General features: G+C 42.7%; 1 protein-coding gene across 1 annotated transcript in view; it reads left to right on the forward strand.

Moving 5' to 3' along the window:
• Positions 1-1,889: 1,889 nt before the first annotated feature.
• Positions 1,890-17,003, forward strand: part of LOC112250361 (protein enabled homolog) — a 139,903-nt gene continuing 124,789 nt past the window's right edge. Inside the window, 1 exon segment of the mRNA XM_042321741.1 lies at positions 1,890-2,274. Within this exon segment, the coding sequence (XP_042177675.1) occupies positions 2,270-2,274 (5 nt within the window). The 5' untranslated portion in view covers positions 1,890-2,269.

A 17,003-nucleotide genomic window follows, 5' to 3' on the forward strand; every position in this document is an offset into this window, starting at 1 on the left:
TCTGTGTTTAATTTTTAATATGGGTTTATATGTGTAGATTGATGAGGATTTTTTTTCTTTCATCCATTTTAGAATAGGGCTGTATAACGTAACAAAATGTGGAAAAAGTCAAGGGGTCTGAATACTTTTCAAATGCACTGTATACTTCCATAGATGATATTCAGGAAAATGTGAAGGAAGGTAGAGTGATTGAGGCCAAAAGGTTGATCAGTAGGAAAGAGGGTCAAAGAAGTGAAAGCTTATCAGTGCTGCTGACGTTTGAGAAGGTTTTGCCTGGAAAAGTACAGATAGGATTCCTTAGTTTCAATGTCAGAGAATTTGTCCCATCCCCATTGCGGTGTTTTAAATGCCAAAGAATGGGACATGTAGCTGTTCAGTGTAAAGGAAATAAAATATGTGCTAAGTGTGGAAGGGAACATGATTACAGTGAATGTGGGAGCAATGTGAAGGTTAAGTGTTGTAATTGTGGAGGGGAACATAGTGCAGCATTTGGTGGATGCCAGGTGCACATCAAATTGATCAGAAATACAGTGTAGGCACTGTTAATGTTGTAAATGACTATTCTAGCTGGAAACGGCTGATTTTTAATGTTATATCTACATAGGCGTACAGAAGCCTATTATCAGCAACCATCACTCCTGTGTTCCAATGGCACGTTGTGTTAGTTAATCCAAGTTTATAATTTTAAAAGACAAATTGATCATTAGAAAACCCTTTTGCAATTATGTTAACACAGCTGAAAACTGTTGTTCTGATTAAAGAAGCAATAAAAGTGGCCTTCTATAGACTAGTTGAGTATCTGGAGCATCAGCATTTGTGGGTTCGATTACAGGCTCAAAATGGCCAGAAACAAAGACCTTTCTTCTGAAATTCGTCAGTCTATTCTAGTTCTGAGAAATGAAGGCTGTTCCATGCAAGAAGTTGCCAAGAAACTGACAATCTCATACAACGCTGTGATACCACCCACAGACATTTGATTGACACCCCCTCATTATCATATTGGAGGAAGAAATACATAAATAAATGAATGAATACATATGTAAAATAATAGAATGAATTAAAGTTTGAATAATTAGATAATACACAGATACATAATTAAATACGTACAGATATGTAGAGAATGTATGAATTTTGGTCAGTATTTTTGTATTTCCTTTCACATTTATTTAATTATGTGTGGATTTATGTATTTGTTCATTTATTTATCTATTTATGTGTGCGTGTATTTATTTATAATTTATGGCATGTTTAATCCTCCATAGATTTCATCGTGGGGGACAATAATAAGCGACATCCACATAGCGGCGCACTGAGGTTGCTTATTACGCCCTCATAATGGTCTCATTCAAAAATTCCGCAAGGGGGCACTTGCACCCCTTGAGGTATAAAAGAATGTTTGCACTATCTCTGTTGCGTTTTGAGCTCTCAATAATCCCAGGGGGTGTGGCCCATAAAAACGTATAGAGATCTCAATGTCGTATCTGTCCCATTTTAGCATATGTGAGCACAAGGGCAGCACCATTGAAGTAATCAACATTTTAAGTAGTCAATTTTCTTCTTCTACTACTTTTATAAGTTGGTAAACAAACTGAAAGGGTGCAAACTGCCACCTGGAGTGTGTTGTTTGAACAGGTATATTGTCAAGGTTGGCGATTTACTGCCATCTGCAGTTATGGAATTCAGCTTTTGCTCATAAGTATAATGCATTGGCTAACCTGGATGGACTTATGTGATCCTTCATTAACACATAGGAAGTCTCAGCCAGTTGACTACTTCAAAATGGTGAAAGTCCTCGATGGCCCTGCCCATGCTACGATGAGTTTTGGGGAACTAGAGTCATCTACAAATCTCTATGGTGTCGTCCTGTATGTTCTGTACGTATGTACGTACTTCACGTAGTTGAGAAAAGCTTTGCGTCAGTGTTGAAGCAGAGAGACCGGGATCCCAGCGGCACGCTGCCGCTTACATGAAACGACTGGAGTCTCAGCAGTGAAAACCATTGTTTTCTCCTCTTTTCTTTCATTACACTTTCATAAACGGTGACGAGATGCACTAGATCATGTAGGATAAATCATTAAAAACATTTTTTTTTTTACTTTACTGGATGTAACTGTGAACCAAATTCGTCCTGCGGCGTTACATTGATATTCTTATTTTGTGACATATTCAAGTGCGAACTTTCTGAAAACTATTGCGAGATAAGTCATCAGTCAGATAACATTTTAAGCCCTCGACGAAGAGACTCTTTTAGGCCTGTGACAGAATCATCATGAGGTGAGTAATTGATAAAAGTCTTGATTTTAAAAAAGCATTAAAGGATGCAACATGATGCCAAAATCTAAGTAAATTCACACAGCTAACTTTTAGTGAAGCTATATGTCCAACGTTTCTATTCGGAAGCGATAAAATGCAGGTTATTCGTTTGGTTATTTGGTGGTTTGTCTTGCACAAATGGTTTTATATTCTGCATGTACAGCAAATTGCAGTGCAGCAATATCGATATGGATGTTGCCTCCTTGCATGTCAAATAGCAAGGCATGTAGTGCGCAATTGTCAGTGGTTGCTCATTACAGGGTTTACTGAAAAACAAATGATTTCATACAATGTCACACCTACACGCGCCTCCAGAAAGAAACATTTCCCCTAGAGTTGTGCATGCTACGGTCAATAGGGTTTAATTCATTGTGTCATTTAATTTAAACAAAAAAAATTATCTTGGATTATCCACGACAATGATATAATTAATGTGACAAATACATTTAATTATAACATCCGATTTTTCGTTAATGTTGACAACTCGACAGGGCGATGGGGCGGCAAGTAGACTAGTGTTTAGAGCGTTGGGCCAGTAACCGAGAGGTTGCTACATCGAATCCCCGAGCTGACAAGGTAAAAAACAAACAAATATGTCTTTCGGCCTGTCTTCTGCCCCTGAACCACTGTTCCTAGGCCGTCATTGAAAATAAGATTTTGTTCTTAACAGTCAAATATGCAGGTTTATTCCGCAATAGTTGTGCACTCACTGACTGCTGTGTCTTGAAACAAACACATGTATTCTCATTGAACATATTTATACACAATTTAAAACCTGTATTTGTTAAGTATGATTTATATAATTCATAATGATTTGTTAGTGCTCTAAGGTCATTCTCCCACCAATGTCACGCTTGATGATGATGCACTCCACTGCACTCAGGTATCCCATGTTGTCTCTGCAGGTTTAATCCCAGGACAAAACAACAAAAAACCATCTCAGATAGTCTTATATTTTGTCTATGCCTGTATTCAAGCAGTGAGAAGTTGTTGATAAAGATAAGTGTATTATCATAAGTGTATAAGTGACATAGCCTTGTGGCTGTTTGTAATAAAGGACTCTCATTGTTAGTGCTCTCATCACATTGTAGTGGAGGGAGTTGTCTGTGGGCTAGGGAGAGTTCAAATGTCAATACTTGGGTCACAGTCAGAGGGTGACCCCTACTCAGATCCATGACTCAACAAGTCCTAAATGGGGCCAGCTGCTGGCATCTCTCTAATAGAACCTCATTTAACAATGGCTCTGACTGCTCCAAGGAACTAAAACACTGCTGGAATTCTCAAATCATTTTTATCCACCTTGCTGATTGGTGATCCGTGATCACATTACTTATTGGAAATAGTAAATGACAGTAAATGGTGGAAGTAGCATTATATGGAAATAGTAGATGACAGTTAATTGTGGAAGTAGTATTATATGGAAATAGTAGATGACAGTTAATTGTGGAAGTAGTATTCTATGGAAATAGTAGATGACAGTAAATGGTGGAAGTAGTATTATATGGAAATAGTAGATGACAGTTAATTGTGGAAGTAGTATTCTATGGAAATAGTAGATGACAGTAAATGGTGGAAGTAGTATTCTATGGAAATAGTAGATGACAGTAAATGGTGGAAGTAGTATTATATGGAAATAGTAAATGACAGAATACTACTTCACCCACCATTTACTATGTTAACAACTTGCTTGTTTTCTATTATCTCTTTTTGTTCATTAGTCAACAAACATGAGTGCCAAAAGGGGGGCTAGGCTATTAGATGTGCCTGGTCCAATAGGTGTAGGTTGGTGTTTGGGTTTACTGGCTGGCCAAGCTGCTGGCCTGACAGACTCATGGCCATTTGTTGGTGTGTCTCAGGACAGACCGCATGGAGGTTGTCTTTCTCCATGAACTAATCAGGCACTATAAGCCGAAAGACCTGTCAACATAAGACACCTTCACTATGTCAAAGTGATGAATGCTGAACTGTACTTGTTCCTTTTAAATCCCTAACCCATGATGTGCCAAAATAGAGCCATGAGTCTGTTATGCATCATATGAAGTGAAGCACACTTGATGTTGTATCAGTCCCACTAGATAATTGAGCATCAGGCGACTTTGCTGTGATGTGTTAAAGTAACAACCCCTGACTGCATTTTCCTTTTGAGGAGCCTTTTGCAGTCACACTGATGCTGAGAAATAGCAGCCACTGAAATGGCCCCAAGCTTTACTCATATAAGACAACCACTCTCATGTGATTAAAAGACAAAGGCTGGTATTGAGACTTACTCTATTGTTATTAGCCTATGTTATTCTTACACCATGGGTAATAACTTTTAGAGGTTGATTTTAGTAATTCTTGCATATTTTATGTTTGATCACACCAAAAACATTTGTATACGTGCTGCTGGTATTTCAATTGAGTTTTTCCTGGTGACTGCCACAATTATATTCAGCCTCTGGTTTTTAATGGAATGTATTAACCCCCAAAATCGTAAAACAAATAATTTGATCCAAGTTTTTCTTGAGCCTAATTGTGCTAGTGGCTCATCAGACAGCAGTCAAGAGGGGTGAACAGAGGGGTGTGTGTGTGTCTCTCTCCACAGTCAGCTGTGAGTGAGAGGAAAGCCAGGCTTTAATGACAGATAGTCTCTACCATACAGCAGTAACGGGATCTCATTTCTCATTTGATTGTCATAAGACTGTGGCATGAGTCTTCAGAATAGGATGTAAGAAAGAAGTTATTGTGCTCCAATGATTTCTTTTGACGTTTTCAGGCTCCATCACCCGCTCGACCCTCCACCATCTGCTCTCTGCTTTTTTTCATCCCCCTGTCCCTCCCTCTCTCTGGCTATCTATCCATCCCTCTCTCTGGCTATCTATCCATCCCTCTCTCTGGCTATCTATCCATCCCTCTCTCTGGCTATCTATCCATCCCTCTCTCTGGCTATCTATCCATCCCTCTCTCTGGCTATCTATCCATCCCTCTCTCTGGCTATCTATCCATCCCTCTCTCTGGCTATCTATCCATCCCTCTCTCTGGCTATCTATCCATCCCTCTCTCTGGCTATCTATCCATCCCTCTCTCTGGCTATCTATCTATCCCTCTCTCTGGCTATCTATCCATCCCTCTCTCTGGCTATCTATCCATCCCTCTCTCTGGCTATCTATCCATCCCTCTCTCTGGCTATCTATCCATCCCTCTCTCTCTCATTTCTCATCATTTCACCGGAAAACAGCAAAGCAGCCTTTCTATAACACTTTTTTCTTCCTTTGGCCTCTATCTGACGTCATTGCAGAGGAGTTCCATCTTTCAATGTGAAAAGACTCAGTTATCTCTGAGCGATTGTTCGTCCAAGGAAAGTGGACCCAGGAGGGGAATCACCAGGATTAGGGTTGCTTCACAGGAGACAAGTGACTTTGTACTCAAATTATTTTATGTAATGTTTAATCCACTGACTTCATTAAAACATTTGTGTCTGTTGTGCCCCCCACCCCCCCACCTTTCGTGTGTGATGCTCAAATGGGTATAAGTATGATGCTCTGTCATTGTTTGCGTGGACACAGTTTTATCTGGTGACGTATCTCGTGGTGGTGAGTTATATCAGACCGTAGCAGCAGAGCCAAAGGGCTGTCAGTGTGTCCTGATAACTCACTCAACCCCCACCCCACCTCACCCTTTGTGTTCTTCATGCCTCTGCTTTGCCACTTAATTGAGCCAACCCACAAGTAAAATAAGGGAACAGAACTGTCTCCATTGTTAAAGATATGGAGGATTTGTCTTGCCTTGTCTCTCTGACATGAATCACTCCTCTACACATGGTGGAGCTCTGTGAAGAGGGCCTTGTGACTTACTGCCGCAGTACAGGGAGCCTGGAGGATGCCAAAGTGACAGGCTCAGTGAGGAATTTCATGTTTTTGTCCAGTTGTATTGGACATTTTTTCTTCTTCTTCTCTTTCTTGCTCTTCTGTACTGGAGTAGAAAGTGTTGTATGCTGACAGGGCGACGCTCTCCTCCATTAGAATGACTGGCCTCTCAGTACCACAGCATCAATCGGCTGTACCTCAACGCCTGCATACCAACCAACCAGTGTCAAGTCACCCTTTTGTAATTATGCTTTTAACATTATATTCAGTTTTCATGGAACAGGAAGCGACAACTTTTGTTTTAAACCTCCTATATTTGGTCAAATGACACAGGATTACTATAATGGCTTCCTTTATTATGAGGGCAGCATTATTTCTAAAGTGAACAATGCTGCTTTTGCTAACAGTCCTTTTTTAAATGCTGCTCTAAAGTCCTGGTGGAAATAGGTTATGTTAAGCTCTGTTATAACTTCCTGTCGTCTCGCTCTTTAAAACAGGAATGTTATTTTAACCTCCTGAGGTATTATTCCAAGTTTTCCAACCTTTGCTTTGGTATGACCTTACAAATTATATCAGTTACCATTTATTACGGTCTATAAAACATTGACTGCATTTAAAAAAAAAAACATATTACATTGTGTTTACCTGAAACAGGATTCGGCCTACAGTTTTACCATTTGTCCCTATGGAGCGAAGCCATGAGCCCTGCCCCCTGCTGTGGGGGTTGAGTGGTTGGGCCAGGTGGCAAGGGGACAAAACCCTGACATATGCCCAGCCCACTGTCTTTTTCTCTAACACACACTCTCACCCTTCCTTTCTCACTCTCTGGCGACGGAATAGTTGCCTGCAAGGTAAACTTGGCATCTATAACAGGGGTCAAAGATTAGCACCTTTTGAGGGGTGTGGATGTAGAGAGTTTTGATTGACAGGTCTTGTTTGTGTACGGTAGAGGTCTTCTCTGGTCCAACCTGAGGACAATCCGATCCGGACCCAATTTATTTATATTAAAAAGGGCAATGTTTACCACTAACACCTGTTAGCTGTCAAGTCCTAAGATGAAATATCAGAGTTTTATAAAGAAATGCTCAGTGCTTTCTCTGCCTTTGGCCCAATGTGGTTTTCACCTCTTCCTGCTGTCCTTGGGATCAGTTACCCTGGGGTCTTGGGTGTGTCTTGAATATACCGAACATTAAAAACACCTTCCTAATATTGAGTTGTACCCCCCTTTGCCGTCAGAACAGCCTCAATTGGTCGGGCCATGGGCCTTACAAGGTGTGGAAAGCGTTCCACAGGGATGCTGGTCCATGTTGACACAATTGCTTCCCATACTTGTGTCAAGTTGGCTGGATGTCCTTTGGGTGGTGGACCATTCTTGATACACAGGGGAAACTGTTGAGTGTGGACCCAGCAGCGTTGCAGTTCTTGACCTGGAACCTACTACCATACCCCGTTCAAAGGCACTTAAATATGTTGTCTTTCCCATTCACCCTCTGAATGGTACACAGACACAATCCATGTCTCAAGGTTAAAGAATGATTCTTTAAACTGTTTCCTCTCCTTCATCTACACTGATTTTGAAGTGAATTTAAGAAGTGACATCAATAAGGGATCATAGTTTTCACCTGGTAAGTCTGTAATGGAAAGAGCAGGTGTTCCTAATGTTTCGTACACTCAGTTTTTTTTTTGACCTAATAGTTTTTTGGACATTGTCATTCCCATTCTCTCTGGTCAGTGCGTGGTTACGACAGGGCAGTGCAGGGCGGCTGCATATGGAGGCTGCTCAGTCATGTGTGCGTGGCGCACTCGTGGGATCCTCAACAAGCATGGTTTCCTGTGGCAGGTCGTAGATGTGCATCTCTCTGCATGCTCTCCTCAGTCCGTTCCCATCCGTCCACCATCTTAACTCTCACTCTGGATTATGAGCAACATGACTCATAAGTCTCCCATTGATATCAATTCATGTTTTATTGATCTGAATAAGAAATGTCTGGGAAGAGCGTGTTAGAGGGGGCCTACACGGCCTTCCCCACCCCATACATCAGTGAGTTGACACGCAGCAGGCTGTATGGCTCACTGACACAGACGGGCCTTCATTCCATAGGGTGCCGGCGCACCTGCCACACAGCAGCGCCACTCTGGAACAGATGTGCCAGGCCTGGACAATGGGATTACCTTGCTCTGATCTGTTTTCTAGAAGCAGGGTGGGTCTCAAGGGAGATTGACTGGTGATCACTGGAATGTGACCTGAAGCTGTAGTAAAAGCAGACCTACAGAGACTCCTGCTGGCTAAAGGGATTAATATTGTGCCCTTGCAGCCCCTGCACTGCTAACATGGTGAACCCTTAGCTAGCAGGTCACTGTCCACTACAGATGCTTGAAATGAACACCCGGCCGGCTCACCAGATCCGTGACAGCGTCAAAGTATTGTTAGCCTCCTGTAGATCCTTTTGAAACCTGGTGTTTTGAGAAGCAGAACCCTGTTTCTACTGATGGAGACAGTAAAACAAGTTGGTCGTCCTTGCTGCAGAAGCTGTCTCTGGAAATTTTTCAATACGACTGGAGCTGCCTGCCGAGCGCTGACTGGTGTGTGTGTTTAAAAAAAAAAAATCCAGCTCTTGCAAGCTATTCACCCTGTTACTGCTGCCGCATGCTACTGTAGCGTAGGCAGCCAGCCTGTGTTATTGAGTGTGGCAGTCGCTCTCTCAATTATCCTCATACAGTCTCTTGCTCTACAGCCTTGGTAGAAACCCCTGTCAGTTAGCTCTGGAGCACGTGACCTCTGTTTCCAGTGCCAACTATACCCCCATAGGGCTAGAATCACTGCAGTGACCATGCATCTGGAGCTGTGCACTCTGCTAGGATTGTCTGTGTTATTGTGTGTCCATGTTAGCCATCACTTTACATACTCTGCATAATATTCGGTGGTGCTAACTTCTGGGTGCTTGGACACAGCCCTGTCTTTTCACCCTGCTCCCTTTTGCTTCTTGTAGAACACTTGAAGCCCATTTAGGAGCCGAACGCATCAGCAGCACAGCAGTGAGCCTTGCTGCACGGCCCTGTCAATATATATGGAGACATTTAGATGCAAAGTTGTCATTTGTGAGAAGCTTAGGGCCAGTATGGGTAGAGGGCAGATGTAGCTGTGCTTGTATGGAGGAGGACACGGGTGATTATGCAGACCCACCAGAACACACTGGAAATGTCATGATTTTTAGCTTTCTCTCTCTTTGCTCACAATTGATGAATTCTCAGTGTTGTGGCATACATCAGAAATGGTCCTGCCTAAAGGATGAATTTGTTGAGAACAGCGAGAGCAGGGTGCATCGATCCATGCATACAGATGAGACAGACCAGCAGTTTAGCTCTGTAATGCAGCCCTGCTTTGTTCGGCCTCATATGCCTGTGTGCAGTCTTCCATGCTGAGCGCATTGAATAGTTAACGCAGAATACTTTTCCACATAAAAGGGGTTGCCCAGGCAACACAAAATGCAGGGAAATCTAAATTCTGTTCGCCTCTGGAAAAAGTCGAGTCTTTAAAGGAAGAGCGAGGTGGTGAAAAGCTTCCAAGGTTATGGTGGAGGTGAAGGCATTGAGTTAAGAACCCCACAATGCCCTAGATAATAAACTAACCCGTACAAACATCTTTCCTTTGTTTGTGTGACAACCAATGGAACACTGAAAGAGAATAATTTGACACATGAACTCCCCTGACTGAGAACACTCTCCTTTGTTTCGTGACCGCTCGGCGCATTGATTGAGAAAAGAAACGCATTGCTTCTAGGGGAAAGAGAACTGGCGAAGTACAAGCAGATCTTCTGAAAGGGCCTCTTTTTAGCAAAGCGTGAACTGCCTGAAAAGCTCAACTAATTAGTGTGCGTTGGTGGGAGAAAAGCTGTGGGGGCAGAGCCAAGACAACCCCGCCAGAGTTGAACCTCTCTTCTATGTAGGGGTGGAGATTCCAGGAAACACTAGAGCTTTCTAATGACCTATTATCAAAACCAAGCACGCATCAGGCCCCTATTGTGGAGAGCAGGTATGCTTTTGCCTAATATTTTGGGGTTTAAATATGTGACTCACCACCTGGATTTGGTCTTATGTAGCAAAATTTGAAATTGTGTTTTTTTACATGGGATAAAAGTAAAGATTCAAAGCTACAAAATGTTATCATACACTGCATTTTTGAGGAATTGGGAAAGTAATTATCCTTTTTAAAGTTGATCAACTTGTAAACTCACTTTTGAGAAAATGGCCTTTGAATGTTTTGGTATCTAGTGAAGAGCTCTGCTTTGTCTACACCCATTCAGCATTTTTCACACCCTTTTAAGCCCATCTCGTTTCGCTCTTGGAGCGTTCAGAGCACACACTTGACGCTCTGGACGATTTTGTTTACCTCCAACATGAAAACAGCCTAACCAGTTCTGCAATTTCATTGTTTACTATTTTATTTTTTATTTTGTATTATCCAATTTGGTTATTAGTCTTGTCCCATCGCTGCAACTCCCTTACGGACTCGAGGTGAAGGTCGAGAGCCGTGCGTCCTCCGAAACACAACCCAGCCAAGCCGCACTTCTTCTTGACGCAATGCCCGCTTAACCCGGAAGCCAGCCGGACCTATGTGTCAGAGGAAACACCTGGCGACCGTGTTAGCGTCACCCGGCCCGCCACAGCAGTCGCTAGTGTGCGATGGGACAAGAACATTTCTGCCGGCCAAACCCTCCCCTGACCCGGACGACGCTGGGCCAATTGTGTGCCGCCCCATGGGTCTCCTGGTTGCGGCTGACTACGACAGAGCCTGGACTAAAACCAGGATCTCTAATGGCACAGCTAGCACTGCGATGCAGTGCCTTAGACCACTGCGCTACTCGGAAGGCCTCATTATGCTTTTTTTGCCTACATTTACTGACACCGGCCATATTCAACAGGTGTTGTACACTTTTTAGCTTAAGACCGGTAGGAAGGTAGCTAGCTAGGTAAACAATGAACCTAGCCAGATAAATAACATGTAAGATCACACACGTCACGTAACTTTAGCTATTGAGCCAGCCAGCTAGTTAAACAACAATGAACATAGTGCCAAATCATGTCATTACTACCCTGTATGAATCTGCTGGGAGCGAACCAACCAGGTTTAATGTTAGTTGGCTAACATTAGGCTCTAACTAGCAAGCAAACGGTTCTGGGATATGAATAATAATGTCATACATGTGTCGTTAGCTAGGGAGCCAGCCAGCTAACCGTACACTTTAGCTTGAAAGTAATCTGCTTTGTCAAAATTAGAATTGTGTAATATCTGAAATTTTGCTAGCTAGACTATCTTATCCTTAAACACCATCCTGCATGATGCACGCATCTCCATGTCATGGATGCCATGCCACGGTTGCCCCTAGTTTGAAGATGTAATCCGGAGATGGGTGTTTTCTCCATCACTTTAGCTATCGTACTCTAATTCCACCCGATCCTCCAGAAAGTGGAGAGCAACACTTTTGCAGCTCCACCACATAATCATTAAAACATTATTTTTTAAACAACGTTCCACAGGATTACCAACACAGACCGACCAGCTCAAATAGACAGAAGCCTTCTATATGGCAGACTAATCCAAACTTATCTCTCGGCATGTCCAGCCCACTCATTATCTCAGCCAATCACGGCTAGTGGGAAGGTTGCTGGCTTTTTCTGTGGCTTTACCAACAAGTCTCGTAACTTTTATTTACAGATGGTATACACGTTTGTTATTAAGGCACATGAAAGTTCACATTCCAGAAGTCATTTCAGCCAAAAAACACGTTTATATATATTTTTTAGAACACAACAAAACAAAAAAAAACAACATTCAAATGGCTCTCCTGTGAAGTTATGACTTGTGACATACGCCTAGCTTCCTGAAACGGGTCACACATATGATACGTTTTGGTTTAGCTATGTCATAATATGACAGTATGATGGATTGTTTAGAGACTTTTAGCCAACACTTCCATAGATGTCGTTTAAGAGCCGGAGCAGTCAGTATCACTGTCGTACTAACTACTGTAGCTATGAGGAGAGGTACTCGACCGGAGTCTGACTAAAACCAAACTCTCACCACCTGACCTTTGTACAGCAGTGGAGCTTATTACCCACACTGCACCACTGCACCTCCTGTCCCTCTGTTAGCGTCCTTTAAAATGTGACAAGATTTTTCAGTCCTTTGGCCAAATGTCCATGTGATTAGATCCTTGCCTTGCTAAGAGGCTGTGTCAGTGTCTGTGTAATCTGACACTGTTAGTGCTAAGGGACAGCGAGAGAGCCATGTGAAGCCCCACAGGAAATCACTAATCACTACTGGGTCAGGATAATCAGAAGGAAACACAGTCCTACTGCCACATTACACACGCCTAACATACTGCCACACTACTGCTGCTCTACATGGAGGATGTAATAAAGCCTGTAAACATTCAGGTCCAATACAAAGTTCTCCTTGGGGGGGGGGGTGTGTGTCAGTGAAAGTCCCACAGCAGTTTACACTCCTGATTCACTGACCCTTTAGCAGTGGAGGTTGTAGCTTGTATGGCTCCATGGACGAGCCCCCCCCAAATAAACCTTGATTCTGCACTGTCATTTTTATTCAGACATTTGGAACAACACAAAAAAAAATTGATTTGTCTTTGTATATATTTATATACAAAAATAAGACTCGTAAATATAGTCTTATATAATATATATAATAAAGTAACAAAGACAAATAGAAATGCATTGTAGTATATAAGTGCAAATAAAGTGAATCGAATTATGTTATTGCTAACAACAAACACACAAACTAAATTGCACAAATCCTATCATACACAAATAGAATTGCATTGGATAGTTAAATTCCTCTGACAAGGACTGGGCCTCAATCTTTATCACAGGGTCTTCGGTTGGATCCCTCACCTCAATCAGTGCTTCTCTCACCGCTGCTGTCTGATACCTCAGTGGCTCTACACTCTTGACTTTACTCTCCCACCTTGTGTCAGTCCACATGTTTTTTCAGAATGGCCCATTTTGGCAGCATCTGCCACAACCAGGCTCAATGTGTGAGCCCCACATGGCACAAATAGAGCTCTTGGATTCATTTCCAGGAGTCTGGCTTGGACACATTTATAAGACTGTCCTCGGCAGTCCTCAAAAGGAATTTTTAGCTCTAATCTTTTGAGAATCCGGGATGCCAAATGTTGGCCCATGGACTCCTCTGCCTCCAGAAACCCCAGAAAATGTTTCTTTATCTGGGGCTCCTCCTTCAGTGACACAATTCTAATCACAACTGACAACTGTTCAGTGTGGCTGACATCTGAGGTGCAATCTAGAATGACAGAGAAGAATTTTGCCAGTTTAATGTCACTCACCATTATTGAAGTGACCTTGCTGCTCAAAAAATCAATGAGTTCATTCTGTATTTGGTGGCCAAGGTAACTGGAGGTGTGACTCGAGGTCCCTTTTTGGACATGGTTAATGTGCTCTTTCATGACTGGATCAAATTCTGCCATCAGTTCAACCTCTTGAGGAAATTTCCATTTGACGGAGAGTACAGTGCTTGAGTGTCTCTCTTTAGTGCCAGATTTCTAATTGCCAGAGACTGCACAATAGCAATCAGACGTGCCAACACGTCTCTCAATCTTATCCTCTCAGCCTCCATAAGTGCCATTTCATGATGATCAATTGTTTCCCCTTTTTTGATCCTCATTTCCAGTTCTTTCCATGTTTTTATGCAGTTTTGGTTTTCTGGACTGCTGTCGTGTGAAGTCAGCCAACAACTTGCAGGTTTCCAGTCTGTCAGTCCTGAGTTTGCTAAGTCAATTTTCTTCTTAGAAAAGTGTTTGCCACAGAAGAGGCTGTTTCTTTCAGAATACACCAACCACCTCCTAGGGATTTCTTTTCACCACTCACCAAGGTCTTCCTGAAATACTGGTGGTGGCAACTTCTTCCATCACTCTCATTCCTTGGGGAAACAAAGTTAGGTGGTACCTCACTTGGTCCTCTGCAAACTAGTTGTGTCCGAATTCTGTCAGTCAGAACTGAAGGCCAGTCAGCAGGGTCTGTAGACAGTGGTTCATCCTCGGCAGCAGGATTTGGTGGGGATGCTGCTACAGGCATTTCTAATGGAGAGCACATGGGTATTAGTTTACACACGTTATTCACATTTATAGTGGTGGAACATCCCACATACATATAAAACCATCATTGTTACCTACAAAATGGAAACGTCAAAATTTGCGAAAGGAAAATTATTTATGCAGGGATGCACACATTAACACATGTGCGTGTACACACACACACACATGTGCACACAAACACACCTGAAGAATCCTGCTGGGGAGAAGTGGAAGTGAATGGATCTTCATCCTCAGGCTCAGACAACATTTGTGAAGTCACCTGTGTTGCTGAGGAGGTAGATGGTTCCTCATCCTGAGGCTCCAAGATCATTTCTGAAGAGGCCTGTGTGGCTTAGGTGGATGGTTCCTCATCCTGAGGCTCCGAGGTCATTTCTGAAGATGCCTGTGTGGCTGAGGAGGGAGATGACTTCTCATCCTGGCCAATGCCAGAGGGTGTTCCAAAATATTTCAGAGGTGCCCCTGAATTTACATTGGTATACAGTATGAGTCTGACACCCTAAATCCATTTGTTGCACAATTAAATATACATGTCATTATGCACAATTGATCAAACTTTCATAATAGGAACCAATAGAACCATACAACCTCCTTGGCTAATTCTAGGCATAAGACACCCCAAAAGACGCAATATATCACAAAAGATACAAGATATCAGCATAATATATACGTCTTAAGATGGCCTACAGCATTGGAAATTCCCCTTACTGAGCTCAGGACCTAGTCAACACAATACAATTTGCATATTCACCTTTATGATGTCACCTCAATGAAAGTGAACCAAATCAATGGTGTGCTAGTTAGGTTGTAATCGTTTTGCTGCAGGTTACACACATCATCATGATGAAACTGTGTGAAATTATATCCAATGATATGTAAGCTCGTTGGACAGAAAATGGAATATTGTCGCCCTATGTGTAATAGCATAGCAAGCAACAGACTAACAAACATAAGTGTTATACGAGCCTACTTCATTACATGCATAATATTATACACATAAAGAGATGACATAGCTGCATACCTTTTATCTTTTGAGTGTTTCTCCTCTTCTTTCCTCTTTTTCCTAAACTGGGCACCTGATGGCTTAGACCTTTTCTTATCCAGTTGTGTTGATTTGGCACTCGAGCATCAATACATTACCCATCCCCCAACACTGTCAACCAAGAGTCAAAACTAAACCAGTTCACCTTGGTGGTGTGCAGACTGGTTTTATATTATTTTTAACGATTTCGCAACAAACCAGAATTTTTTTTAACTACGTCAAACTCCAAATCCACATTTATTGTGAGTGAATTGTGTTATATTTGGTAGAATTTCGTAGTGACTGATTTGACTAATTGCATTAGTACTGTACAAAGTTGATAGATTCCCCTGGTCCCCCTACCTCGGGCTTCCAATGAGGAGACCTGCGGTCAACCTACCCCCGCCCCCCTCCCCATCTCATACTTCTGAGTGGGAGACCTTCCCAGGCAGTAGCCTGCCTAGCTCACAAACTAGAATCAGGGCGCCCACACCGACAAGGTTAATTGACCCACATTCCCACACGGTGACATGTCATTGATGTGACGTGCAAATGAGCGATAGAAAACCCGATCGTGTAAATGTCACCATTCCAAAACATTTTGTGCAGGCACCCTGTAGCTCCCCCGGCAAGATGCCGTCCTGGGCGGTTGGCCATGTCGACCATACCTAAATCCTCCACTGCCCTTTTAGGCTCTGACATTCTAAACCACTCATGGGGACAAGCCGCTGGTCTGGCTGACTGTCCTCGTTTGATCCAGCTGTCTGTGGGAAATACTGTCAGAATATTCCCAAGATGGAATTATCTAATTGCCTAAAGGCGTTCCAATTGTACCCTACCCTTCCATGGTATATGAAACAAATTACCCAAGAGGCCTTGCTTCAAAGTTTGAACAGACAAACAATGTGTTGGTTCTGTATATTGCTAGTTTGACAGGTGCAAATCACTGTTGTTCATCTGTGTATAGGAAGTAGTAGCATAATATTTGAGGTCTGGATGTAGGATTGTGAGACCAAGGCTGGGGTGACTGTTTTAGAGCTGCCATTTACTGGGCTGTGAATGTTGACCTCAACTGTTCTGGAACGGCTTTCACTGAGCCGAGTTGGACCACAGAAAGGAGCACGAAATTCGATTTGCAATTGAAGCGCTCACTAAGAAAAGTGAAGCGAGGAAGAAAAAAAGTGCCACCCCCCTCTGACTGTGAAAGGCAGTGCTATTTGAACCGCTCTAATGGATTTCAGTCTTTGTGTGCTAATCTAAATCCAGACTTTCCTCCCTGACTGATTGTTTTAGAGCTGGGGCTCCACTTGGCTTTGACGGCACTCCATAGCTGCTCATTTTGTTTTGGATGGATAATATGCCCAAGGCCTCCCACTGAACAGTGAGCACCAGCCCATGTAGCACAGCACAGTAGAGGAAGCTGTCAAAAGCAGTCTTACAGAAACCATGATCTAAAATGGAGCTGATTTTGAAAGTCTCAATTGTAGGCTGTGTTTTCATGCCTGTATCTGACTCATTGTCTGCCACCCAGCTGCTTCTAAAAACCATTTGGCTCATCACCTGTCGCTAGGCTACACACGCAGTTGTTTGTAGGTTGAAGTGTTTTTTACTTAATTTCTCTGGCACTGGTTCTTGGTCTGTGACTATTCCCACTAGTGAACATTAGGCTGATTAACCCTGAAGACGGGCCAGGAGAGA

This window comes from Oncorhynchus tshawytscha, linkage group LG05 (assembly GCF_018296145.1).
Source record: "Oncorhynchus tshawytscha isolate Ot180627B linkage group LG05, Otsh_v2.0, whole genome shotgun sequence".
Lineage (NCBI taxonomy): Eukaryota > Metazoa > Chordata > Actinopteri > Salmoniformes > Salmonidae > Oncorhynchus > Oncorhynchus tshawytscha.